Genomic DNA, 26,849 nt, shown 5'->3' on the forward strand with positions numbered 1-26,849 from the left:
GGTGTGGGACGGGGCTGGGGGCGGGGCGGGGCGGGAGCAGCAGGGTGGGCGGGGCAGGCGTTGGGTCCAGACCATGGGGCGGGGCGGGGCGGGGCGAGGGGGGGGTCCGCTCCTGAGGCTCGGCCTGCGGGTCGGGGCGTGCGGACCCTCGGGACGTGCAGGGCTGGAGCGGGGTGCCGGCCGTCAGGTCTCCCGGGCTTTGGGCCAGGGAGCTCGGAGCACCGGCTGGGTTGGGCGAGGGCGTCCGGTGGGCGGTTGTGTGTCTGAGGTCCGTGTTCTGTTCGCAACGCAGGCCTGACCTGAGCCTCCTTGTGGGAGGCCACCGTGGGGTCGAGCGGTCAGGGCAGCATGAGGCCGGGTGCAGAGGCCCCTCGTGGGAGAGGTGGGCCGCCCGGGCGCGTGAGTCACGGTCGCCGACAGGTGAAGTCAGTGAGGACGAGTCGGCCCCGCGGACATCACTGATGACTTTGGCCGGGGCAGGTTCAGCGGGATCGGGCGGCCGCAGTGTGACTGGAGGGAGGTCTGCAGAGATGGGAAGGCGCTGAAGGCATCCGGGACCGCTTTCGGAAGAGCGGTGTGTGATGGACGGTGCTGTGTTGTAAGCTGCGGGATACTATGGCTTGTGCTGTTGTTCGTGGTGTTATAAGGACACCGCGGGCCCCGACGGAGGCCCTGTACCAAGCCCACGTCACCAAACCACGGCTCAGTCCCTCAGCTAAGGGCAGGTCCAGTCCCCGGCAGCCTGGAGGTGCCTGGTCAGCACCAGTGAGGTCATCCGCCACGGGCTCCTCTGTCCCCCGCAGGTAGGTCACCTGAGCTCCAACAGGGCACCGTCTCCCCTTGGGCCCAGGAGGGCCGCCCGTTTTGCACAGCCCCTCGGACCCCCTCCTGCTCGCTGGATGGGATGAATCGCTGAACACAGCCAGCAAGGTCTTCGGCGTTTACTCAGTTGGATTTTGCTTCTTTTAAGCAATGGGGATGTTTGAGGGAGACTCACTGTTCTGAGAGGGGAGGGGGGGCTTGAGTAGCAGGAGGGACTCCAGGGGACGGGGAGCAGGTTGGACAGGCGGCCTTGAGCGGGTGCTTTGAGCTGGTGCGGGGGGATGTGCCCTTGTGGAGACAGTTGAGATCACGGTCTCTGGTGAGGTTTACTGCTTCCGCTTATTTTCTTGGGTGAATCATTCTACGTGTTAGAGGTTACACAGAAAAAAATTTTCACGCTCCAGGTGTGAGCTTAGCTAAATTTGAGCTAGGTAATGATTTTGTTAAATTCTGATTGGGTCAAGGTGCTTTACTCGTGAAAGAGCCCAGGTACTTAAAATGAACAGGAAGGCAGGTGGCATTTGGAGGCCACAATAGCCAATGAAGAGGAGATAAAAATATCTAGTAAACGAGGTTTCAAAGGACTGTGCCTTTAGTGCAGGAAAAAGGTAAGAAAGGAGTGCTTGGTGTCGGGCTGGCGGGAGGAGCTTGTTCTTGAATGGCCAAGGCTCGGTCCTTGGAAGGCCAGTCCCTCCTGAAACGCGCTGCCAGCCCTCGGACACAACCGCTGGGCTTTGAGACTGGAAATGTCTCTATTTCACAAGACTCTTGTCCTCAGGAAGCTCTGCTCACAGCTACAGCATCCAAATTGTAACTGCCACGTTCTTGGCACTCCTGTCCAAATCCTGTCTTGGCTCCAGTATACCCAGCTTTCTGAAGATTTGCACTCAGGTTTGTGTAAGGTGTGGATGAGAAGCTGAATTTTTCTGTCCCCTTTCATTTATTCCTTGGTAGGAAATCCTGTTGAAATCCTCATTACTGATCACAAGAAGGCAAATTTAAAAAACTCACATTTGGGATTGTTGGATCAACAAATAGCAAAATTAAGGGAACCTAGGATTTCTAGCTGAGCAAACGGTTTTAATGAAAGACGCTTGAGTTTCATAATCAGTATTTTAGATAAATGTGTTAACTATTTTTAAATACTGCCACAGTACTGACAGGCACCCTAGAAAGTAAAGAAATCTGTGGGAAAAAGCTCAAGAGCTTCTTAAAAGGTTATTTAAGACCAAACGTGATCTGTTTTTTTCCGAATCAAAGTACGTGTGAGCTAATTGTTACTGTCACGTTTTAACATACAGCAGCTCAGTGTTCAGATGGGCCCAGGTAGCTGCAGGCAGGGCCTCACGTAACGGAACTCTGTCCGTTCTTAGAACGGGAGACCTGCTGTCAGGATGAGGACGTTCCTGAAAGGGACTGAAAGGGAGGGAGAGGCGCCATCAGCTGAGTCTTAACTGCGCACAGCGGCAGCACGGCCATGGGGAGGAGGACGGCTGCCGCACGTGGGCTGCAGCAGAGGGCTTCCCAACTTCTGGGCATCTCACCAAGCAGTTCCCCAGACCGTGCTAGCGTGGGTTCCCCTGGCGCTGAGTGTGGGCCACGGTGGTTAACAGATACGCTTATGTTCAAGGGTTGGCGCTACTGAGGGACCTGAAAGCCCACAGCCTCACCAGGGAGGGAGTCCTGCCCCCGTCAAACTCCTGCCCGTCTCCTCACCCTTCTGCCACAAAGAGTCCGGGTCTCAGGTGGGTTCTAAGGAGGCGGCTGACCCAGTTAACTTTGGAGAGTTCTGTGGGCAGGTCCAGTCAGTCCTGCAAGATGGGGGGTGAGCCAGGTGATCTGCGGGCTTTCCCACCTTGAACCTCACGAGGGAAACCTCACTAAGGGGCCCTTTGGCCCAATCCACAGTTTGCTATTATTTTGTGTTTCACTGTGAGCTCTGAGGTTTTAAGGTGAAGGACGTTCTGTCAGGTTGAAGAAGGATCTGAAGCTGGTCAAACACAACTACCCAGACTGTACTGGAAACCCAATGGAAAACTTGAATGGTACACTGACTGCATACTGTGTCGACACCCTAATGCTGTGTCGATTGGCAGGTACAGACAGCCCGAGGAGCGCTGCTACAAGGAATGGACCTAACGGAGCGAGTGGACGCTCGTGGGGCGAGGCCCGGAGTGCCTGCAGCTGCTGTTCAGATGCAGCTGTGGAGGATCCGGGGTGGGTCCTGAGTCTGCTCCCCTGTGCCCTCCCTGCTGCCCAGAAGCCCAGTGCTTACAGCTGCCGCTCTCGTCAACTCAAGTCCCAGAAACACATTCCTCGCTGCCTACGTGTTAAACGCTGAAGCAGGACTCACTCCTGGGAGGGGAGGACCGCGTGCTCGTCCACAGGTGTCAGGCGTGACATCCTATGACGACATCGGCGAGGACCACGGCAGGTGCATCCCCTCTTCACACGTGATGAGGGCATCACCATGCAGACGATCTGACTGCACGTGAAAGAAAAAACCAGCCACGAGAGCTTCAGAAAAGTTTTTAGCAAATGTTTCCGTCCATTTATTTTCTGTACTCCTTAAAAACAAACATCTTGTTTCATACTGAAGCTCTGAAATACTGTATGCCCGAGAGGCACCTCCCACTCATGCTGCAAGCTGGTCCACGTCCTCTCTGCTTCTGTTCGCCAGGTGAGCTTCAATAATTTCTGCAAAGAGATTCCTCTTCAACAGATTATACGCAAGAGGTAAAAGCTGGCCAGCGACTTTATGAAAATACTGAAAAACAAAAGAAGATGACATTAGCCAGAGGACGCAGCAGGTAATACAGTGGAAAAAGCAGTTGTTAACGAAGCCCACTCCCCGCACGCTGGGTTTCAGCCAGCGTCTGCATGACAACAGTGAGTTCTGACACAGCGCCTGGCGACGTCCCTGGGGCAGTCGTGCAGCTCTTCAGGACGAAGGGCACTTCTTGAAGGAAACTCAGAAGAAAACCAAGTAAAAACTGTAAGCGTCCTTATTCCCTCAGATACGGTTTATTCACCCCCTTTTGCCCCCAGTACGCTCAAATGCCTTTTCCTTCTCGTCGGCGTGTCCCCACCACATAAGACTTCAATCATCATTTCCGTTAGCTGGCGCCGTCGGAACAAGGAGCCGAACGTGAGTTTTCACATCGCACTGAAGGCTCCCTCGTGTCTTCAGTTCTTTCTCGCCCCATGTCAGCCTCCACCCCTGAAGTCGCTGCCTCTGTCAAGGGCCCAGACGCGCTCCGAGGACAAGGGAGGGCAGCCACCGTTGGCGCCTGCTGCCTGCTTCACCGTCCCTTCTCCGATGCTGCTGGATTCTCAAGACAACCGAGTTTCTGTGAAGCTGCTCAAGCGCTATTCTGATCGGTCACTGACCCTCTCTGGCTGTTAACCACTCTGATTATTTTTACTGCTAACAAACAGCCCTACACGAGAAAGACGGAGTCCCCAAAACAGACTCCCCCACAGTGGCGTCAGCCTGACCCAGTAACTGTCGATCAGAAACGCCAATGCTCAGGCCCCAGCGGGAAGGGAACTCGGTGAGGCCCAGGGGGACTGGGGGGTCGGGGGCGCGCCAGCCTGTGCGGAACAAGCCCCCGGGGCACCCTGACGCTCCAGCCCCGCGGCGTCCCCAGGTGACCCTGCACTTCACAGCCTGCGCAGTCACCTTCTGGGGTAGAGGCTGACGCGGGAGCTGCCTGCCTGTGTGGCCCTGAGCACCTGGGGCTCTTTCTGTGCCACAGGTGACATGGTAGGTGAAGGGAGAATTAGGTGGTCTCCACAGCGGGCAGATGGCCTGGGAGGGCCCCAGGTGGCGCGGAGGTGCAGGGAGTACGGCCCACGCTCACACGGCTACTCCCGGGGAGACGGGACTCAGGCCGGGGCCACCACTCCTCCCGCCTGCCCGACCCCCAGCCGTGGCTCAGCGGCCTCCTGCAGCTGCCTTGTACGTTTCTCCTACGTGATGAGCAGGGAGTTCATGGTAAAACAGCACCTCCTCTATGGTAAAGAATTTCCAGCATATTTACAGACAGCATTTACTCTTCATCCCGGAATTCAAGCACAAGAACAAACCCCCCACGGAAAATGAGGCGGAGCCGGGAAGGTGTGTCCACACCCTAGCGAAGGGCACAGCCGTACTAGTAAGTAGCTAGGAAGTCACTTGGGCACAACATCCGGGTCATTCACCTCGGCCAGAGTACAAGGTGAACTTCAAATAAAAAATATGCTCACTTTATCTGCTTAAAAATCATTTCAAAATGTTCATTTTGAAATTCAAGCTGAATCCATACCCTGCGTGCTGGACTTGCGGACAGCAATGAGCCGGAGTGTGTGTGTGTGGGGGGGGGTGGAGGGGATGCAGGGTGGGGAGGGAGGGCAGGGTGTGCTCACTCACGTGGGAACCGTGGCAGAAGAGGTCCATCCCCAGCTCCAGCCCCATGCCATAATCGCACTCATCATTAGCAAACTGCACGTAAGTCATCATTTCCTGAACAGGAGCAAAAGCTTTGAGTCTCTCAGCATCACTGGGGGCCTCCACAATCGTCTTGCAGATTCTCCTGAGACTGGCTGAAAGATCAAGGACACAAGGTTACCTGTAACCACCACGGTGCAGACGGTAACCTGGATGTTTCCTCATGACTCTGTCCTAGTGCAATGGATGCCTCTTTGGTTGGCACTGTATTTTACAACGGCCATTTTATGGTTTTTCTACTTAAGATTAAGCATAAAAATGGCTTACTTAACGAAAAAGACTTCTTGTATTAGCACAGTGGGACCTAGCTGTAATCAGGAATCACACCAGCTTCCAGAGATTTTCCCTGGGCTACTCCAGGTTCCACAGACTATGGCCAAACCTGACCCACCTGTTTTTAACTGCCCTCAAGCTAAGAGTGTTCTTCCATTTTTAAATGGTTGGAAAAAACAAAAACTATATGGAGACCGAGGGATTAAAAAAAATCCAGACAGACAGTAAAGTCTGCTCTTTTTGCCCCCTCCTACCTTACTTTAAAAAAAAAAAAAAAAAAAACCCAGAAAAAGACATACGAGAGACAAGAAATCATTGTAGAATTAAACCTTTACCAGTACTTTTACCAAAGTGGGGGAAGTGCAGCTACGGCCAAAGTGTAATCTGAGGTGAGAACAGAGAAAACTAACATTTATCTAAATAAAAACGAGTGGTTTAACATTTCTACCTGGACTTTCAACGTTTTTCTCCCTGCTTTCGGAGGCCAGGGTGCGTGAGCTCCCACGAGGCACGTGAGAAGAAAGGCACCGAACGATGCCTAGTTAGACTTCCTTTCTGACAAACTGGGAAAATCCGATAACGCGGACGAGCTGCCACTCACTCGGAGCAACAGACATGTTCCTGGACACGGGGCTGCCGCGCTGGCAGGGACGAGGTTCGGCCACGACATGAACAGTCACACCTGGAACTCACGGTGTTGCGTCTCACGCACGGGGGGCTGATGTTACACACTCTACTGACACTAACCACAAACCCAGGCTGACGACAGCGGTGAGCGTCTGCCAGGGCTTGACCTCGGAACGCGCGCCCCCGGCACACACCCGGCACGGGCTGCGTTCTGCCCCCGCCCCGTGGCAGGCAGTACTGCAGTGGACAGACAGCAGTGACACGTTTACTGGAGGACAGACATGTTCTTCCACCGGCAACATTCTGCAGCGCGTCGCCTCACGGAACCCAAACTGCGAGACTGTGCGAGCAGCCTCCACTGTCACCACGCTCCAGTGCCTGCTGCTGCTCTGCTCCCCGCTGCCACCGCCCCCCCGCTCATGGCGCGGAGCCACAGGCTGCAGCGCAGGGAAGTCAGGCCGCCAGCTCGGCGATCACGCGACACTCAGAGCCACGTCTCAGGTCCCCACCTCCCGGACGTGAGAATAAGAGCCGCGTAAAGGCCTGGGTGAGGACTGAGTTAACACTGCGTACACATCCCCCGACAGCGTCAACCACGACACGATCCAGTGCTCAATAAATGGTATCCCCCGGGCCACGTTACAGCGTTATGTGTCGAGAGCCTCGGGGGAAACTGGTCAGGAGCAGACTTCACTGTGACCCGCTGAGCGCTGTCACCCGTCCACAGACCGCCAGCCACTTACACCTCCTGGCAAACAAAACAGCGAGACACTAGATCCTTAACTATGTCTGCTACCACTTCTCATTCAAAAATAAATAAACCACGGAAGGATCTAATGCTAGAACGTTAGAAAAAAGTACAAGTAGATAAAAGTGACCCTGGACATAAAACCCAGAACCCCAACCAGGGGAGGTAACGGTTTACTCCAGGGCCCCGCAATTGAACACCCAGCGCGATCGCTGTAACAAATGCCCTCAGTCTCCCCAACAGGACAGTAAAGCTGCTGCTAAAGCTCGGGGTGGACTGGCTCACAGGGAGGCGGCGAAGACCAGGGTTTGACCCCCGCCCCCGGGACACAGCCCCTCTCCCCTCCGGCCTCAGGGAGGAGGTCCAGGAAGGTCCCGCGTGTGCAGCGCGTGTGCAGCAGGCTGCGCGTGTAACCCACCTTGGCATCATACCAAAACAGAAATGTGAAAGTAATTTTAAGCTATCTAATTTAGCCCAACATATCCGAAACAGCATCATTTCTACACATGGTCAATGTAGGAAAAACTTAACGCTGCTGCAGTTTTTACATGGAAGTGAGTTAACACCAAACCAGACCACAAGTTCAGCCCCTCCACCGCGGGGCCCACATGCAGTGCTTTTCCCTGGGAGTCCTCCAGGCGGAGGGCAGCTGAGGCCACAGCTCTGTTCTGAACAAGCGAGGGCCTGCATTTTACGTGCTGCGCAGGGGCGCCTCTAATTCCCTCTCTCTGAGTGCCCCTCGCCCCGCTGCCCCCAAGGGAGCAGGGTGACGAGAAGGTGGTGCCCTCGGGGGTGCTCAAGTAAAGGGGGTTGGGCAGGGGGAGCTGGGAAGCGATTTTCATCCTCTGTTTTCAACATGGCAATAATTAGATTTTGTGTCGTTTTTATACTTACAGATGAAGTAACTCAGCACTGGCTTCTAAAAGCTAATCAGACTTACATACAGATGCAAGACTGGTCACAAAGCACTAAACAAACGCGTGCTGTCCCACTAATTACTATATTGTACGTTGATGGCTACAATGTCAAAGGCTCTGAAATAGTTCAGAAAAAGTCACCTAGACCAGAGGTTCACATTCTTTAAACTTGTAAAAATACTGTTCTGAGCGCTATCAGGCAAGCAGTGTGCTAAGCACTTACGTGCTCGGTTACACCCCAAACACCCCTACGGATGGTATTCACCACTACTACCCGTATGGCGGATGAAGAAGACCACGGTTCAGGGTAGTTCAATAACTTGGCTAAGGCTACACAGCGGCAAACCCAGCTTCAGTTCAGGCTTCACTGACCACAGAGCCTGAGCCCTTCTTCACTAAGGGGAGGTGACTGTTCCCCAAATGGCACATGTCCTGACCTACTTCTCAACATAAGGAAACCTTTCTCCATATACATTAACGCACATACACATGTTCATGTGAGAAATACGTTACCATCCGTTTCAGGGAGCTCTCTGTATCCCACATCATTTTTATCTACTGGGACAACCAAGCCTGCCCCATGAAAGGTCTTTGTCACGACCTAAAAAAAAGGAAAAAAAAAACAAAATTTAGTCACTGTAAATAGACGAAAACAACAGGGGGGAAAAAAACCCCAAAACAAAGCACACTCACAAACCCGCAAGACTTCTGCCAAAACGCAACATTGAATGGCCCTTTTATTTCAGTAAATTTGGACCCCAGGGCACAAGTTTAATATTTCTTTCCTTTAAAATTAGCTAGAAGTCAAGCACTTGAAGTAAGTACGACAGTGAAACAGCCGGCTTTCATTAACTGTGTCAGCTGTCTGAAGTCTGCGCCGTGCGTCCCACTACAGGAAGCAGGGCGCGGTGTCAGTTCCATCCACGGCCATGGGATCCTCTAGGCAGAAAGCCTGAGGGACTGGGCCCTGAAGGAGAAGGAATGGTTTTTGTCGCAGGAAGACGTGGAAGGCAGAACTCCTTTCCATCTTGTTAAATTCAGGTCCCCCATTTCTACCTGGAAAATTCAGGCTCGTCAGCAAACTTCCCCAAAGTAGGGCAGTTTCTAGTGTTGTGGTGCCCTTCGTGGAGGCAAATAACATAAACCGGTGAGCTTTTCTTAAGTGTTAATTTTCAAAGACAAACAGGGGTCCAAACACAACCCCCATCATAACCCTTCCAGTCTGCATATTTCTCTTACACTAGTGGCATTCTTAGGTCTTTGCTGAACAAAACATCTGCTTCCAGTATCTCTGTGCAGTCCAGTGACATTCCTGAGGGAAGGACGCTCTCAGTTTTAAGGTCCTCGCCCCCAAGTCTCTGTACCAGCTCTCCACCCTCTCGCTGCTTTCACTGTCCTTCATTAAGCAACCCAGGGGACAGGTTATTCCAAACAAGTCCCAAGACAACTGCTCACCCCTTGGGAAAAAACAAATGAAGTCACAGTTACGTTGTATCTTACTCCTGATACCAAAATAACTTGCAGTTGGATTTTAGAATTAAATGTAAAACCCATAAAACTACTAGAAGAAAAGGCAAACATTTTATATGATTTTGGGTTGGAGAAGGAAAAGACTTATAGACTTGACTACATTAAAAAAAAAAAATTAGACTTCCCTGGTGGTGCAGTGGTTAAGAATCCACCTCCCAATGCAGGGGACACGGGTTCAAGCCCTGGTCTGGGAAGATCCCACATGCCGCAGAGCAACTAAGCCTGTGCACCACAACTACTGAGCCTGCGCTCTAGAGCCCGTGAGCCACAACTCCTGAGCTCACGTGCTGCAACTACTGAAGCCCGCGTGCCTAGAGCCTGTGCTCCGCAACAAGAGAAGCCACCACAACGAGAAGCCCGCACACCACAACGAAGAGTAGCCCCTGTTCGCCACAACTAGAGAAAGCCCGTGCACAGCAACAAAGACCCAATGCAGCCAAAGATTAAAAAAATTAACAAATCAAGTAAAAACCAAGAACAAAATTAACACAAATGATGAAAAACATCTGCAATATATACATATAACAATAAAGTTAATAAAGATGAATGTCTTTATAAAGCAAGTCTTACAAATAATGGAAAAGACTTAACACCCAAATGAAAACACAAGTAATTCTAACCTGATGGAAAAACGGGCAAAGTTCAAGCAGTTCACAGAAGAAATATAAATGGCCAGTGGAGAAATGAAAACGATTTAATGTCCTTTACAATCAAAGAAATGCTGATGGAAACAATGGTAGATCATTTTGTACTTTTCAGGACGGAAAGACCAAAGGGATTGGTAAGACCAGCACCGGCGAGGACCCAGGGAGAGGGGCGCACAGCCCCTGCAGGTGGGGTGCAAAGGAGTCCAACTCCTGGGGGGGGGGGAGTTCTGCAAACAGAGAAAACACACACACACTTAATTTTTTTTATACCTGTATTAATTTTTTTTAAAAACCACTTTGGACCCGGCAATACTACATCTAGGAATTTCTTCTAAGGAAATAATCAGGTAAGTGTGCAAGTAAAGGTGCGAACCGTTATTTATGGCAGGCTGTCTGCATGAGTGGAGTTTTCAGCACCCTAAACTCTGAACATAAGCGCAGCGCCCTTGTGTGGCAGACGTGCCGTGCAGCACATGGAGTGACGACCACAGTGTGTTCACAAAGCAGTGCTGACGCTGAACGCAAAAGGCCACAGTGATGGCACGACTGTCTTCTGCCCGACTCAGGCTGACACCCAACAAAAAGCCACACTATGTACGTATTTTCACTGATGAGAAACTGTACTAATTGTCCATAAAGAGGTATCAGTTACTAGTAAAGCATCAAAATCCTGATTTTATTACGAAGAATCAGATTACCAGTTTAGGAAAACCCTGCACAAGGGTGGGTGATGTTGTGAGGCATCAGAACTAGAGGTGGACAGAATGACGGACCCTCATTTTACAGCGACATTAACTCAATGTCGATTTTAGAAGTGACATCTAGGTACTGGAAGAGGTAAAGTGGCACACAGCCAGTTAGTCAGATAGGGTGAAAGGAATGCTAGCTATGAAAGATGTGAGTTTAGGTCTCAGATCTGTCATGTAAAATTCTGCACAAGGAGCACAGCCTCTGCAAACCTACTGTGCTTGCCTGTCGGTGGTAGGGGTGGAATGAGCAGCTCACAAGGACCTCCGGCCAAAGCACTACAAGGCACGGCTGGTATAAACACAGATTGCTAGCGTGCCATGGAGTGCTCCATTACCCTGGGATGCACGTGCTACCTCCACACAGAAGGCCCGAGTCACCAACTCACATGCTAGTGGACTAGAAAAATATTTATTCCATGAAGATCTCACAGTAACAATAAAAGAATAAACTTATAATAGAAAAGGATCTGGAAGCATTATCACCACATGTTGTCTTTGGGAAGATAAAATCATGGTTGTCTTAGAAGTTCTTTTTTTCTTTGAATTTGTGTTTACCAGCTATCTTTGTAAGAAGAAATACTAAAAAGAAACCTCATGGGGGAAGGGGGCCAGGACAAACATTCCTATGAAACTTAATCTAATAAATTTAGATTAAGACTCAGATTACATTAGACTCCTATCTAATTTATAGTTATGGGGAAGAATGAATGAAATCTCATCTGAAATTACTGCTGATGACAGAATGTGCTGCTGGCAGCTGTCTGCTCGCAGCAGCTTAGTCGTTAGTCAAGACAAATTAGGATACGTCACAACGGGGTGAGAAATGCTCCCCTTCCTACCCTGTAAGGTGCGAGAGGCTCCCTATGAAAACTAGAAAGGTGAAATGGCAATATGAAATCTTAGAGCAACTGAAAAATGCCCCATTGCAAGGAGTTTCATTCAAATGAACATTTTTAGAAACTGCTTCCGACCTCAAGGACTAAAGAAAGAGTTGATAAGACTGCGATTCAGTGACTATAACTTATCAGAACATCACCCCTGCAGCCGTGTCAAGGTCAGAAAAAGCACTGAAGTAGGATTTTCAATAACTAAGTAAGCCAGCACTAGTTTATTCTGGGTTAACGAGTACTTTATTTGGCATAGAACACGCAGATGAAGCAGCCACACACAGGAGACACTGCTGAGAGGCTGGCTGCCCTGACTCCAGTGATGAACGCCCTCCTTCCTCAGGGTGATTAGGACAGAGTCCTACACAATTCTCATTTACCCCAGGCAAGAATTCTTCTGGCTTCTCTGTTAACTCACTCTGACAACTGTAAGTGAAAAACCCAAAGGATCCAAAACCCAAGAAGTATTTGCTGTTTACAAAACCACTCACACTGCAGGTGCCAAGGGAAGCGTTGGTTGGTGGGCTCCATAGGCAAAGGAGAGGGGCCTCCTCATGCACCATTTCCTAGAGATTTACACACCTCAGTACACACCGCTCTCAAACGCCCACTGCCTGAGGGGCTATAACTATAAGGCACTGTAAGGCAGACCTTTACACATCTACCCCCAAAACTCTTGGCACGAAATCAACAGACCTTAGCCATTAAAGAAAGAAATTTAAGCAAATATTATGTACAAAGCCGCTTTCACTCTTCTACAGGAAACTGGTAAATCAAGATTAACGAGTGAGAAGGCCTGGCTGAGTTCTGCACCCGCCGCAAGGGCACTGCGTCACGCGACCCAGCCTGGCCAACAACCTGCAGGACCTCCCAGGCCAGACCCTGGACAGCCTCCGAGGGAGCCCCGCGAGGGCAGCGTCCAGCTCTCCCCAGGACAGGGCAGCGAGGGATGGAGAGAAGGTGCAGGTGGCAAGCAATCAAGAGAGGAAACCCCCTATTAAAACAGCAGGAGAGTCAGAGACTAACAGACGTAAACCATACTTTCTTATCTCTCTGTTTCATCTTCACGGTTCTCTGTTCCAGTGAGAACCCCAGTTCTCTGGCTGCTTCTGTGAGTTTCTCATCTATGGTTTTCAAGAGACTAGTTTTCTTTTTATCTGTTACTTCTTTAAGTTTTTTCATCAAAAATAATCTGAAAAAGAAGTAAAAGCCCTCATTAGTATGCAGGCCATTGTGCTAAGCACACAGACCTTGGGAAGTTACGGGGAGCCGAGTTACAGACATCAAACTCCATGCAAGGGAAAGACTGCAGAACCACCACCAGAGCCCCCCAGAATCCCGAACAGGTTCTTCAAGCAAGAGAAAAGCACTATTAATAAACAGCTGCCAGTCACAGAAACAGCAAACAAGATTTGTCTGTATTATCTCTGTAATGTCTACAACAAAGACACAGGGTATTAGCAGAATGAGGTTAAGCCAAGTTCCCGTCGCGTCGCTTGATGCTGAGATCGGCGGCGTACCGCCTTAGAGAAGGCCGACGTAACAGGAGAGAAGAGTGTGGAGACACCAAAAAGGATTTTCTACTCTTAAAGAGCCAGAGGACGTTTAGAATACTTAAGCATCAGAGATTCTTTTCAATGTTACGTTCAAATCTGCATTAAGATAAATTTAAAAAATATAAAAGGAAAGCAAAACTATTCTATAAGCTGATACGAAAGCACAATTCAAAATATTTTTTAAAGGTATGTGAATAGTACAATATATTATTGCCAGTTACGGAAATAATTTTATGTTAAGAATGCTGCAGAGGGTGTGGAGAAAAGGGAACCCTCTTACACTGCTGGTGGGAATGCAAACTGGTACAGCCACTATGTTAAACAGCATGGAGGTTCCTTTAAAAACTAAAATTAGGTTTACCAGATCCCACTCCTGGGCATATGTCTGGAGAAAACCCTAATTCAAAAAGATACATGCACCCTTATGTTCACTGCAGCACTATTTACAATAGCCAGGACATGGAAGCAACCTAAACGTCCACTGACACAGGAATGGATAAAGAATATTACTCAGCTATAAAAGAACAAAATAATGCCATTTGCAGCACATGGATGGACCTAGAGATTGTCATACTGAGTGAACTAAGTCAGATAGAGAAAGACAAATATCATATGATATCACTTATATGTGGAATCTAAAAAAAAGGGTACAAATGAACCTATCTACAAAACAGAAATAGTTACAGATGTAGAAAACAAACTTACGGTTACCAGGGGGTAAGAGGGAGGGATAAATTGGGAAATTTGGACTGGCATATACACACACTACCATATACAAAATAGATAACTAATAAGGCCCTACTGTACAGCACAGGGAACTCTACTCTGTACTCTGTAATGGCCTATATGGGAAAAGAATCTGAAAAGGAGGGGATATATGTATAACTGATTCGCTTTGCTGTACACCTGAAACTAACACAACATTGTAAATCAACTATACTCCAATAAAAATTAAAAAAAAAAAAAAGACTTTTGCCATCAGAGCAAGAGTGAAAGGAAGAGCTGGAAACAGTGCCCAGCTGGACACAGTTGGTCCCCTTCCTGCAGCCACTACCAGGCTCCCAGGAGGAAACCCGCTCCTGCCCACCACTAACATCCAGCAGTTTGCTATGGGATGGGCGCTGCGGGTGCTATTCTGATCCCCATTTTACAGATCAGGAAACTAAGGCACAGAGGATAATCAACTTACCCAAGCTGACAGAATTAGTGTGCGTGGATTAAAGTGCCACAGAAGCCAAGACCACCAAAATCACGGTCTCATGATTACAGCACAGCATCACAGTAAATCTCACCTTCAACTTCACCAGCCGCGTATCAAGAGGCTCTATCTACAACAACCATACAAAGCACACCAGCGACGCCAGGGCCCCGGGGCTGCTGTTCTCTGTCCACAGCACCCTTCCTCCCGGGAGGCTCTCGCCTTCATCAGGCCCACGGGAAACACCCTCTCAGAGGACGTCCACCTCTCCTGACGGCCCTCAGTACTGGTCTTCTCATCCTTATCACATTATAGGACCACTTCCATTCCAGTTTATTAAGCTTTTGTCTCTCAGCTTCAAACCTAATACTCTGCTGCAATACTCTGCTGCAATGTGCACATGGAAACAGCCAGAACTTTCTGTGCTGTCCCATTAAACCTAATGGGAGACTGTGAACCTTGAGTGAGTCCTGCAGTGGTCATGCAGAAAACACTGGTTCACTAAGTTATGCAGATCTCCCAAAGAGTGACCCTTTTCACTGTATTTGATTTACTCCATTCTATCACAATATGAAAAAACCACATTCATTAATAGTACTACCAACCTCGTTAGCGAAGTCTTCAGGAAGTGAGAAGCTGTCAAGCTCACGAGGGTGGTTACAACTCTCCCCAATTCTAATGTTTGCTTTTGAAATCTTAAGTTTTAACACTGGCGACAAACACAGTCCGTTGTTTTCATCGGTTCGTTTGAGACAACGCCGGCCAAACACTCATGTCAGAGTAACCAGTGTCTGCCAGTCCCTCTCTTCAGCAAAGTGAAAAAAGCTGAGCTCACAACTCAGCCTCACAAGACCTTTTTCCTCGAGACAAACCCTAACACCTAAGTGTGCCGAAGTGCCTCCCGTCACGCAGGACGTTAAGAAGACACGTGCCCAGCGGCAGGGATCTGATCCGCCTTTACTGTGTCATCACGGACCTCCGTAGGGACACCCGCGTCACATCCCAGCCGTGATAACCCACGGTCCGCTGCCCACCAGGTCCACTGCCCCGACCCCGTTGAGGCTCCAGCAGGGCTTACCCGCCTCCACCTTTGTGCTGTTGGTGTGAGAACGACACCCTGTCATCACCCAGAGTTTGCAGCTCACAGGCCTCCTGGGAAGTGGGCAGGCACCCCTGGGGGCCACACCCCACTGTTTGATAGCTGCTGTTAAGTTAATGGTTTTAAACGTGACTACACGTCAGAACCTCCTGGGTTCCTGGTTGAAAGCACCCAGTACAGCAACGTAGGGTGGCAGAGAATACTGGGGGTGCAGACAAGAGGAAAAGAGCCTATTTAGCAGCACGTCTCGACCCAAGAGCTGATACCTTGCCTACACGTACTCTTGTACTACGCACCAAGTGTTTTAAATGGTCTATAGGCCCGTACAAAGGAAGCGTTCATTAAATGTTCGTTAAAATGAATGTTCATTCACTTAAAACATTCACTTGAAATGAATTTTTTAAACTTAAGAATTAAAATTATAGACATACAGGTTTAAGATCTCTAAGTATATCTACACTTAGATACACCTGGAACTTTTTTTTTTTTTTTTTTCCCCGGTACGCGGGCCTCTCACTGTTGTGGCCTCTCCCATTGCGGAGCACAGGTTCCAGACGCGCAGGCTCAGCGGCCATGGCTCACGGGCCCAGCCACTCCACGGCATGTAGGATCTTCCCGGACCGGGGCACAAACCCGTGTCCCCTGCATCGGCAGGCGGACTCTCAACCACTGTACCACCAGGGAAGCCCCTGGAACATGTATTTTTAAAGAACGTTCCCGAGTCCTGCTCTAGACATGCTGAAGTGAATGAAGCTGAGGTGAAGCTCTTAACCACAAGCCCGGGAGGCATCCGTGTGTAGTCAGGTTTGAAACCATTAACTAAACAGCAGTGGTCAAATAGTGGTCTGTGGACCCCAGGGACCCCTGACCTTTTAGGAGGTATATGAGGTCCAAACTATTGCTACAATTATTTTAGGGAAAAGAACAGAATAAAAAGAAAATCATTCCTAATTTTGTTGTCCAAAGATAAGTATTTTAAAACTTTCAATCTATCTAGATTTCTCTCCGTGTGCATTAGAAGCTGTGAAAAGGGAACCGTTCCACACTGTTCTGTTATTTGACCTCTTCACATAATGTATCAGCTCCTTCCCAAAACAACAGATCAATATCCTGGTGTTACACTTTGTGGACATTTTCTATTTAGTTACCTAATTTTCTCTAACTGCTGGATATGTATGTTTTTTCTAATTTTTCCTTTTTATAAATAATCTGAAATATACACAGATATTTATGTGCACCCATCCAAAATTTCTTCAGATAAATAGCTAAAAATGGAATCACCGATTTAAGGTATAGCATATTAGCTGGCAATGTTCATTATCTGTTAAGTAATCTTTGAAAAAATATTTAAACAACCTTATTCCAACTGCTTTCCACAAACGTCTTACCAATTAACACATGTCAGAAAGGTTTCTTATACCCTAACCATCCTTGGGTATTACCATTCTTTAATCTTTACTCATCTTTGTTAGCTGAATTTGCATTTCTTTGGCTACTATTAAATATTACACAAAGAGAACTAGTTTCCCTGGGCATAAAAATAATTTGTGTATAACAAACGGTCTACCTTAAAAGACATTACTGAGGCTGATATAGAAATTGTTTTGATTAGCTGATTTAAGTAAAGTCTCAAAAAAGAATACTATATATACTGTAACACTTGAAAAGTATAATAACCTTTTTACCTTTATATTTGAGATAAATTATTGAAGGTGCAAAACATTTTTTGTGTGAAATAGCATTAGGTACTCAAATATACTCACTTGCTGGTCTTCACCTAAGTTATAAATCTATCACCAATGTATTTTTGTTTTCTATTTCCTTTTCTGTGTTCTCCAGTAAGCTAAAAAAATACCAGAATGATCTTGCATTATTTTCGATAACAACTGTATCTTTCTTCTTTTTTTTTGTAAGACCACTAGGATTAATGAAAACTTAGTTGTTTTTGCTGTCAGAGTGTTTGTGGAATGATTCACCGAGCATCTACAAAGCAAGTGCTGTGCACAAGAAAAAGCCTCTGCCCTCATGAACTTACACGTTAGTGCAAGAGACAGACAATAAGGAAATAACTACAGTTGTTTCCAATAAAGACAGGACCAATTTAAATTCAACAATAAATCTGAAGGGTGTAGAGAACTATAAACAGCAAGCAACGTCTTCTATAAATTTCAGAGTTATCAGAAAAGAAAAAAGAGCCTTTCTGGGACATCTCCCATGCCCTTTAGATACACCAGTATGCACACAGCAGCCCAGCAGGTGCACTGATCGACCTAGTTTTCTGTTTACTGCAAATTTGTGCTATTAAATCACAGGGAATGAAAGTCTTTTAAAAAGTAGGGTAGGGACTTCCCTGGTGGCACAGTGGTTAAGAATCCACCTGCCAGTGCAGGGGACACGGGTTCAAGCCCTGGTCCGGGAAGATCCCACACGCCGTGGAGCAACTAAGCCCATGAGCCACAACTACTGAGCCTGCGCTGTAGAGCCTGAGAGCCACAACTACTGAAGCCCGCATGCCACAACTACTGAAGTTCACACGCCAAAACTACTGAGCCGGCGCTCTAGTGCCCAAGAGCCACAACTACTGAAGCCCGCACGCCGCAACTACTGAGCCTGTGCTCCAGAGCCCGCGGGCTGCAACTACTGAAGCCTGCATGCCACAACTACTGAGCTTGCACTCTAAAGCCCATGAGCCACAACTACTGAAGCCCGCACGCCACAACTACTTAAGCCCGCATGCCACAACTACTTAAGCCTGCGTGCCACAACTACTGAAGCCCATGTGCCACAACTACTGAAGCCCACATGCCACAACTAATGAGCCTGAGCTCTAGAGCCCATGCGCCACAACTACTGAAGCCCGTGTGCCACAACTACTGAAGCCCACATACCACAACTACTGAGCCCGCGTGCCACAACTACTAAAGTCCACACGCCACAACTAATGAGCCTGAGCTCTAGAGCCCATGCGCCACAACTACTGAAGCCCGTGTGCCACAACTACTGAAGCCCACATACCACAACTACTGAGCCCGCGTGCCACAACTACTAAAGTCCACACGCCACAACTACTGAGCCGGCACTCTAGAGCCCACGAGCCACAACTACTGAAGGCTGCACGCCACAACTACTGAGCCTGTGCTGTAGAGCCCACAAGCCACAACTACGTAAGCCCGCATGCCACAACTACTGAAGCCCACGTGCCACAACTACTGAAGCCCACATGTCACAACTACTGAATCCCACAGGCCACAACTAATGAGCCTGCGCTCTAGAGCCCGTGTGCCACAACTACTGAACCTGTGCTCTAGAGTCTGTGAGCCACAACTACTGAAGCCCACACACCACAACTACTGAATCCCACACGCCACAACTAATGAGCCTGCACTCTAGAGCCCGTGTGCCACAACTACTGAACCTGTGCTCTAGAGTCTGTGAGCCACAACTACTGAAGCCCGCATGGCACAACTACTAAAGTCCACATGCCACAACTACTGAGCCTGCGCTCTAGAGCCCGCGAGCCACAACTACTGAGCCTGCATGCCACAACTACTGAGCCTGCACACCTAGAGCCCGTGCTCCACAACAAGAGAAGCCACCGCAGTGAAGAGTAGCCCCCGCTTGACACAACTAGAGAAAGCCTGCGTGCAGCAAGAAGACCCAACGCAGCCAAAAACAAATAAATAAATCAAGTAATTAAAAAAAAGAAGAAGTAGGGTAAAGAGATCACACAAAACATGGTCTACTTATTTTGCTCAAGGTGGTGAAGGTGCTTTCTTCATTTTATTAGAGTGTCCACGGCCCACCTGCTGTGGCAGCTCCGGATGGTGTCTGTGTCTGTGCACCGTGGGCGGCTCCCTGGCTGGGCTCTGAGCCACCCCGGCGCTGCCGCACCACCTGCCCTGCGCTTCAGCTCGCGTTCCGGACAGGGCTGATGCCCCACCCGGCTGCAGACGCGGGGCCCTGACCTCGGGGGGTGGAGGTCCAGCTCCGGCCCTACCTGCACGCAGAGGTCTTAGCCTCCCGGGTGGAGGGGAGGCGGGCAGGGGCCCACTCTCACCGGCGCAGGTTCTGCCAGACCACGCGGTCCCGGAGCACTCGTGTGGCCGCAGCTGGCGCTCCGGCTCCCTGCGATGTGCCCTGACAGTGGCTTCACTGCACTCAACCTTCCGTCTCAACCACATACCACAGGTTCTCGGAACGAACTCTTCAAGACTGTTTGACCTAAGATGCCTAAAAAATCTTTTGAGTTTGCCACGGGACAAACAAGGTCAAGATTAAGTAATATTTTCATTAAATGATTAGTTATAAAAGAGGTCTGTTGTTTGGCGAAAAGTTGAAGTGTGGATAAGATGCCTGCAAAAGTCATGTAAATGATCTCCAGGTATCTAAAAATTTTTGGTTACCTCATTTCCCCTCAGAGATGGACTGATACAGTACAAAAATTGTAAACCAATATAAATAGGAGACATACTGAAATAAAACATTTTCTTACTTGACTGCAGCAAACACATTATCTCCATTTTGAACAATTATACAATTTTTCTTTGCTTCATTTGTAGCGACAAATACAGGAAGTTCATCAGGAGAATCCCTGTTTAAGCAAAAGATATTACAAATTTAGCTGCCCATAATTTGTATTATCAGCAAAGTAGAATTTTAGGTCTATAAACAACAAATTATATCTGCATGTTTCAAAAACTGCCAATGAATTTGCCAGGTTTAAGCTCTAGTTTTCTTACGAATATCTATAACAAATCTTATTTATATAACAGAACCTAAAATTAAGATTCTTAGGACCTAGTTACTTTTATACGTGAGTACAAAGAAGGAAAGAATAAAGCTTGTTAAAAGGAGGTGAAATTATACACAATCATCTCTACCCCAGTTTAACAGTCCGTGAAAAAAAGAAAGGTGGAAAAACCAAAAGAAACAGGACAGAAAGGATCATAAAACATTGGCAGCGTAAGGAGCCGGTTCACATCTATAACCAAATCCCTTTACTCTACGCCTGAGGGAACCGATGGAGACGAAGCGACTCGGCCGAGGTCCTGGTGAGGCAGCAGGAAGCCAGCAGACCCCGGCGCCCCAGCTCCCAGCCCCGCGCGCCCACGGCTCCCTGGCACCCCTGCACACCTTCTCCACGTCCTCTTCTCCCCGCCTCGCTGTCAGCGCCAGCGCCACTCCAAGTGGAGGAGCCACCCCCCACCCACAGCGCGACTTCTAAGAGTCTAAGCTTCCCGCATGTATCATTTAACCCTCCGAGCATTCCCGTTGGGCGTGTCTGATGATCACAGGACAGGAAACTGAGTCACAGCAAGTCACTGGCACAGGGTGAGCCAGGTAGTAAGTAGGAGGACCAGCCTGCCTCCAAACCGCGTTCTTAATTCTATGGCCCCTGGAAGCACAGGGCCAGCTTAAGTCACAGCAGCTGCTCTAAATTACCTTTCCTAGGCTAAAAGAGCTTTTCTGAACTCAAAAGGAAAAAAAAAGTTTATAACTACAGAGGAAAAGCTGGAGAGGTTCAGCCTAACGAGCTCACCCGTCCCAGGGTAGGTTAGTAGGTTAGAACGGCAGACAGCCTGTGTACCCACCAGGAGAGGGTACATGTCCTTCACCTTGGGTGAGGCCAGTGAACATCTGCTTACGCTCATTACAGGGACAGTAGCTGTATTTTAGGAGAAGAAAAGCCCCTTTACCTGAAATAGCCCATGTGGAACTCAGTTTTACGATCTCCAATAATAATGGTCTGGAACTCAGGAGGATCATAGTAAAATCTCCAGTGAAGGTTAAAGTTCAGGCTTGCTGACTTTTTCTTCATTTTATGTCTTCCGGCAAGGATATCATAAGGACCCACTAATCGAAGTCCAAGGCTTGCAGAAAGTGAATCTATAAATTAAATATGTTTATTTAGACAGTGCCTTTCTGGAGGCAGACAGGAAATACTGCCTTTCATTCAGAAAATATTTCTAAGCAGTTGTCTTAAAAAAGAGCTTCTAAAGGAAAAGAAAAAAGTCTTTAGTTACATGTGAAGATGTTAGTTGTAAATACTCAATGGAAAAGAAATCAGAGCAATGAAGATGTGGCTAGGATTTCCTCTTAACTTTACCACTGATGACATTTCAAACATTCCTGCTGTTTCTTATTTTGGCCAAAACAAGACTGCTTTGTGTTCCTATGCACTGCAAACCTTTACCTTGTCTCATTACTGTGTTGCTGTCGGTCTCAAATACTTGTAGCACATCCAGACCAAGGGAGAGGCAACAGACAGCACATGAGGACGAATAATTTAACTAAAAATGTGTTTAATGTAAGTATTTCCTTCCCCTTCCCTCCACCTCAGCTAATTATCACTCTCGACTCATTGCCTCCTTGACCATCCATCTGGCTCACCCTAATCCTGGATGAGCCCACCTTCTTTTTCCATCCACAGATCAGCCATCAAGTCTGTTCAAATGTACACGTTTACAGCATCAGATGGGCCTTCGTGCTTCTCTAAGAGCGAGGCAAGCACTTCAGGCAGGACCTGGATATGCAAGGAGGTGAGGATGGAGAGAGGAAGGAAATTCTTGGAAGAGGTAACAATGTGAAAAAAAAGCATGGGGACAGTTTAATTTCCCCCCCTCTACGAACAGATATAAATATATACATGTTTTAAATGGAGATCATGCTGTTTTGTAGTGTTTTTTTGTTCGTCATCCTGTCCTCATTTAAATCTTCTGAATAGTTTCTTATACTATTAAATGTTTCTTTAATATGTCTACCATTGCTAGGCATTTACTGTTTCTTTTTTATTCTAAACAATGCTTCAGTGAATATCTTTGCTAACACATGTTTGTACACATCCATGAGTACTTTTTGAGAAGGTGCTGCATGATTGCAGTGTTTTGATACACTGCCAAAATTCAGTTATCTCCCAGTATACATTTTCGTCAGCAGTCTCTGGGACTGCTTCCCCCCACCTCATGTGAAGACATTTAAACAGTACCAAAGGGTAACAATGCAAAGTAACTGTTACATTATCAGTTTTTAGTGTACCTTTTCAGAGATAGTATACGCACATAGGAAGTATGTAGGGATGTGTGTGTGTGTGTGTGTGTGTGTGTGTATTCTTGACCTAAAAATACTAACGGCAGCATATGCTACTCTTTTTTCTTTTGAAATATTCCAGGCATGATAGTTTATCATCGCTTAAAAATCTGCCTGATTCTTTTAAAACTATGTATGTCCACTGAAAGATGGGTAAGTGATGAGCATTTAAGGCATTTTCTGCTTTTTGTTTCAGTATCATTTAACATAGTTTGGGTTCACCTAACCCTTAAGACAAGTCCCTAGGGGCAGCACTGCTAAGTCATACTAAAAGTCCTGGAACACACAGAAGTATGTGCTTGTTTTCTTGCAAACTCTCATCAAAGCATGTTGTGGAATGATGTACCTTTGCTAGTATGACATTTTATTTCTCTCATTTGAAACATCTTTGGAAAAGTTCCTTTTCCATGAACTGTTTAGATCCTGGGTCCAGTTTCCTACTGTCTTTTCCACTGGCAGAAGCCAGAGGAAGATTCTGGAGCAACTCACCAGCTGGCTGTTCAGGATCAAGTCCTTCACAGAACCTCCAGAAGTGATAGAAATCTTCAGGCAGAGAAAGCCTGTAATGACTTTCTACTTCTTTTCGAAGGTCACTGGGCACGTCAGCTTCACAGCATTTACCCTTCTTCACGGCGACTGCTTTTTCACACTGAAAATCCGCACACACAACTTTGTTTCTCCCAAAGTAATTTCAGCAACTTGGACTGCTTAATAATATTGCTCATTTTTGTTCACCCCAACTCTATGAGTTTCCTTTAAAACTCTATAAATGGTATTTGAGTAAAATCTGGGGATTCTTTTGGGTGAGGAAAAAAAGGAAAGAACAGTTTATAATATATAGATGTCAAGAGGGACACACACAGCAACTTTTTAAACATATTTCCCTAAGATAATGGAAATTCAGAAAACAAAAAACCAAAAAGTATAAAAGGTAAACAGCAGGAAAAAGAGGAATAAGAAAATGGCAGGTTTTGCCCTGTTCTGGTAAACAGGGTGTCATCGTGCCTTTCATTTAAACAGACTCAGTGACCACACCAGAAACAAATTGCCAGAAATAACTGGATGCAAGGGATTTACCAGTTAAAACAATGATTTCAGAAAAGGTCGTTTAAGGCCAGACTAGGTTATAAAACTCAGCTCCAGCAGCTCCGCAGTATAGGTTCATTCTGTAAGTATGCTAGGCTTTAGAACGCTTATTACACCTGTGACCTATTCCCACAAAAATAAAATGCTTGGTTGGAGGGTACGCATCTTCAGTCTTGGGAGCAGCCGTGCGTGTTGTTCTTTCTGGGAACCTGGATCCTTTCCTTCCTGTCCTTCCTTTCCAGCGATCAGTACATCAGTGCTGCCCAACCCCGAGGTATTCTGCCCCCAAGGGGACACGTTTAGCAGTATCTGGAGACCTTTTCGGTTGTACAAACTTGGGGGGGGTGTGTGTGCTGCTGGCGTTCAGTGGGTAGAGGCCAGGGATGCTACTAAACATCCTCCAGTGCATAGGAGAGGCCCCTTAACAAACACCTATCTGGCCCAGACGTCCACAGGGGTCACGACCGAGAAATTCTAACCTCATGTTTCTCATATTCACATTCTTCCAGCAGGCTCAAGTTTACTGATGTTATTTTGGGTATCCTTCAGAGTCTGCAAAGTGTATTTATGTACCAGATGACATATACAAGAATGTTCTTGATGGCATTGTTTTACGAGTGGAAGACAGGACAAATGAAAATGCCTATTGACAGGAGAATGGTTACAGGACTTTCAAACAATGGAATATTACGCTTAGTGAAAAGGAAAGAGAGCCACACACAGCATGGATCAATCTTGATAATATAATGCTGAATAAAGAAAAACGTCCCTGAAGATTATATGCAGCATGATAGCCTTTTTATGAAGTTCAAAAAATACTGTTCAGGCATCAACTCATGGGTGATAAAGCCATAAAAAGAAGACAGAGGAAAACAAACAGTCCAGGATCGCAGCTACACCGAATGGGGTCGACAGGAAGGAGTTAGGCAGACAGGACAGGTGAGCAACATGAAGATGGTCAGCCTTTCAGTGCTTGGCCTGGGCAACGGCCTCACAGGTGTTTGTTGTATTATTAAACGAATAAGGTAAAACAGGACCATGACCAAGAATAACAGTGTATCACGCCAAGGATTATAACATGTCTATATGAGGTCATAAAAAATTAAACTGAACAAGAAGGCTGTTCAAATAGGGATCCAAAAATTGATGGTGATAATAGCAAACAGTAAGAAATGTAACAGTAAAAACAGTCAGTAATAACTACCTGTTATGCACTTACTATGGTGCCCAGCCACTGTGCTAAACTCCTTCTATGGATTAACTCATTTAGTCCTCAGAAATTCCTTATGAGCTAGATTCTGTTATCCACATTCTACAGACAAGGAAACTGACGTTAGGTGACTTCCCCGAGTCCCTAACTAGAAAGTGGGAGAACAGGCATTTAACCCCAGGTGGGCCGGCCCCCAGCAGATCCAACCACTTCAAGCTGTCTCTTCAACTGCAAACACACAACAGCAGAAACATGTCAAGTCCTGACCCAGCCTCCCCTCTGTGTGTATGCCCGCCTTTGCTGAGACTTCCAAAGACTGGCTCAAACTTAAGATGTTAGAAAGAAGAGCCTTAAATCTACCTCGCTGAAAGGCAGTGTTGCATAATGGTTAGGCTGCCCTGGTTGATTCCTGACTTTTCCCCATTTCCAGCTCTGTCACCCTGGGCAAGTTACCTAACCTCTCTGTGCCGTTCTCTCATCTACAAAAAAAGGGCTATGTAGTACCTCTATCACAGGGTTGTTAAAAGGAATAAATTATTTGTAAAAATACACAAACAGTGCTAGCACAGAATACATAAATGCTGGCTATTACCGTTGGCCATAGTCTCTGTAGACGAATCGTAATTTTTGATGCTTTATTTCTAAGACTAACACTCTGTCAAAGAAGTTCACTGCCCTTTCAAAGGGAGAAAAGGGTGTTTTCAGCTCTGCCTGAGCTCACACGCTGGCTGCATCCCCAAATCCCTAATAACTCGAGTTTAGGACGGCTGTGCCCTTCAGGGGCTGCCCTTATCCTTTACCCTTCTGTTCCTGGAGAGCGGGACCGGAGTAATGAACGCCCAGAACGCGGCCCTCCTGCACCGTCTCACCCCATCCAGCTGACAGCGCAGCCAGAGGGAGTTTTGGAAACCTCTACTTCTTTCCTGCTTGACTCCCTGCTGCTCTTGCAGTGGTGACAGAACGTGTGAGGCCGCAGGAAAGCCTGAGCCGACGCCCCTCCGTGGTCAGCGCCCCCCCGTCCCCACCCCGGCCTCCCCGCGGCCGAGCTCGGCGCTGCGCCCGGCCACCCCTCCGCCGCATTTCCCGCCTTCGGGGACGCCCTCCTTCCGGGGCGTCAGCAGCTCTTTCTACACTCGGCGGGGCCGGCCGGACCAGAGGGTTGGGGGAGCGTGCTGTGGGGGGACCGGGCTGAGTCAACCCGCTCCCCGGGGGAGGGCCTCTGACTGCGCCAACCCGGCCCCGGGGGAACCCCGGGCTGTAACCCGCCCCGGGCCCGCCCCCGGGGGACGCAGGGACGCGAGGCGCCGCTCTCCGCTGCGGCTGGGGTCAAACGCGCCGCGCCACCCTCGGACCCGCGGCCGCCCTTGGACCTCAGCGCGGTACCTGCGGCCCTTCCCCGCCGGGCCTGCGCTTCCCGCCGCCGCCCACCATCCTGTAGCCGCTGCAGGATGAAGCCCGTCCCGCCGAGAACTCGTACGCCGCCGACTGCTTCCGGTTCAAGGGCGACCAATCACCTCTCCGCGCCGCGGCGCACACAAATATAGGGAAGGCCCCGCCCCCACAAGCGAGCGCGCGGCCGAGGCCCCGCCCACCCGGCCAGCTGGGCAGGTTGCCCTTTGTACGCGCGTGCGCGTCCCGCGAGCTGACCCACCTGAGCTTCTCCGGGGGCAGATGGACCCCGGCCCAGACTCGGACACTGCGGAGGTCTTCTTCCTCCCCAGGCCTTCACTGGGGCAAGGCCGGTGCTCCTTCGTCTGCATTCGTTTAAAAGATTCCTCTGTCTGTCCCTCCCCTACCGCGTTTTTCTTGCCCAGCCCTGATTCATCTTCAGTGGTTTGAAATCACACAATTTCTGTCCACCCACGCTTTTGTTTTACTTAACTGAGTCGGTCTTAAATAAGATCCTCTTGAGATCTGTATCTTTG

General features: G+C 48.3%; 1 protein-coding gene and 1 long non-coding RNA gene across 3 annotated transcripts; one reads left to right on the forward strand and one right to left on the reverse strand.

The window, feature by feature from the left end:
* Window positions 1–3,346: 3,346 nt before the first annotated feature.
* HPF1 (histone PARylation factor 1) lies at window positions 3,347–26,435 on the reverse strand. 2 transcript variants are annotated; one of them, XM_073805734.1, is made up of 9 exons: window positions 26,308–26,370; window positions 25,725–25,862; window positions 23,118–23,277; window positions 21,239–21,428; window positions 20,035–20,133; window positions 12,731–12,881; window positions 8,390–8,477; window positions 5,234–5,406; window positions 3,347–3,589 (listed from the first exon to the last, which is right to left on the reverse strand). In XM_073805734.1, the coding sequence occupies exons 1-9, from the start codon at window positions 26,353–26,355 to the stop codon at window positions 3,458–3,460; spliced, it is 1,179 nt and encodes a 392-aa protein (XP_073661835.1). In that variant the 5' UTR covers window positions 26,356–26,370; the 3' UTR covers window positions 3,347–3,457. The 2 variants fall into 2 exon arrangements, with proteins under 2 accessions (XP_073661835.1, XP_033713423.1); XM_033857532.2 differs by lacking the exon at window positions 25,725–25,862 and having other exon boundaries at window positions 26,308–26,435.
* Window positions 21,424–24,832, forward strand: LOC141278933 (uncharacterized). Its single transcript, XR_012332333.1, has 2 exons — window positions 21,424–21,849; window positions 21,973–24,832. It is a non-coding gene; the product is annotated as an uncharacterized lncRNA (long non-coding RNA).
* Window positions 26,436–26,849: the final 414 nt, after the last annotated feature.

This window comes from Tursiops truncatus, chromosome 6 (genome assembly GCF_011762595.2).
Source record: "Tursiops truncatus isolate mTurTru1 chromosome 6, mTurTru1.mat.Y, whole genome shotgun sequence".
Taxonomy (NCBI): Eukaryota; Metazoa; Chordata; class Mammalia; order Artiodactyla; family Delphinidae; genus Tursiops; species Tursiops truncatus.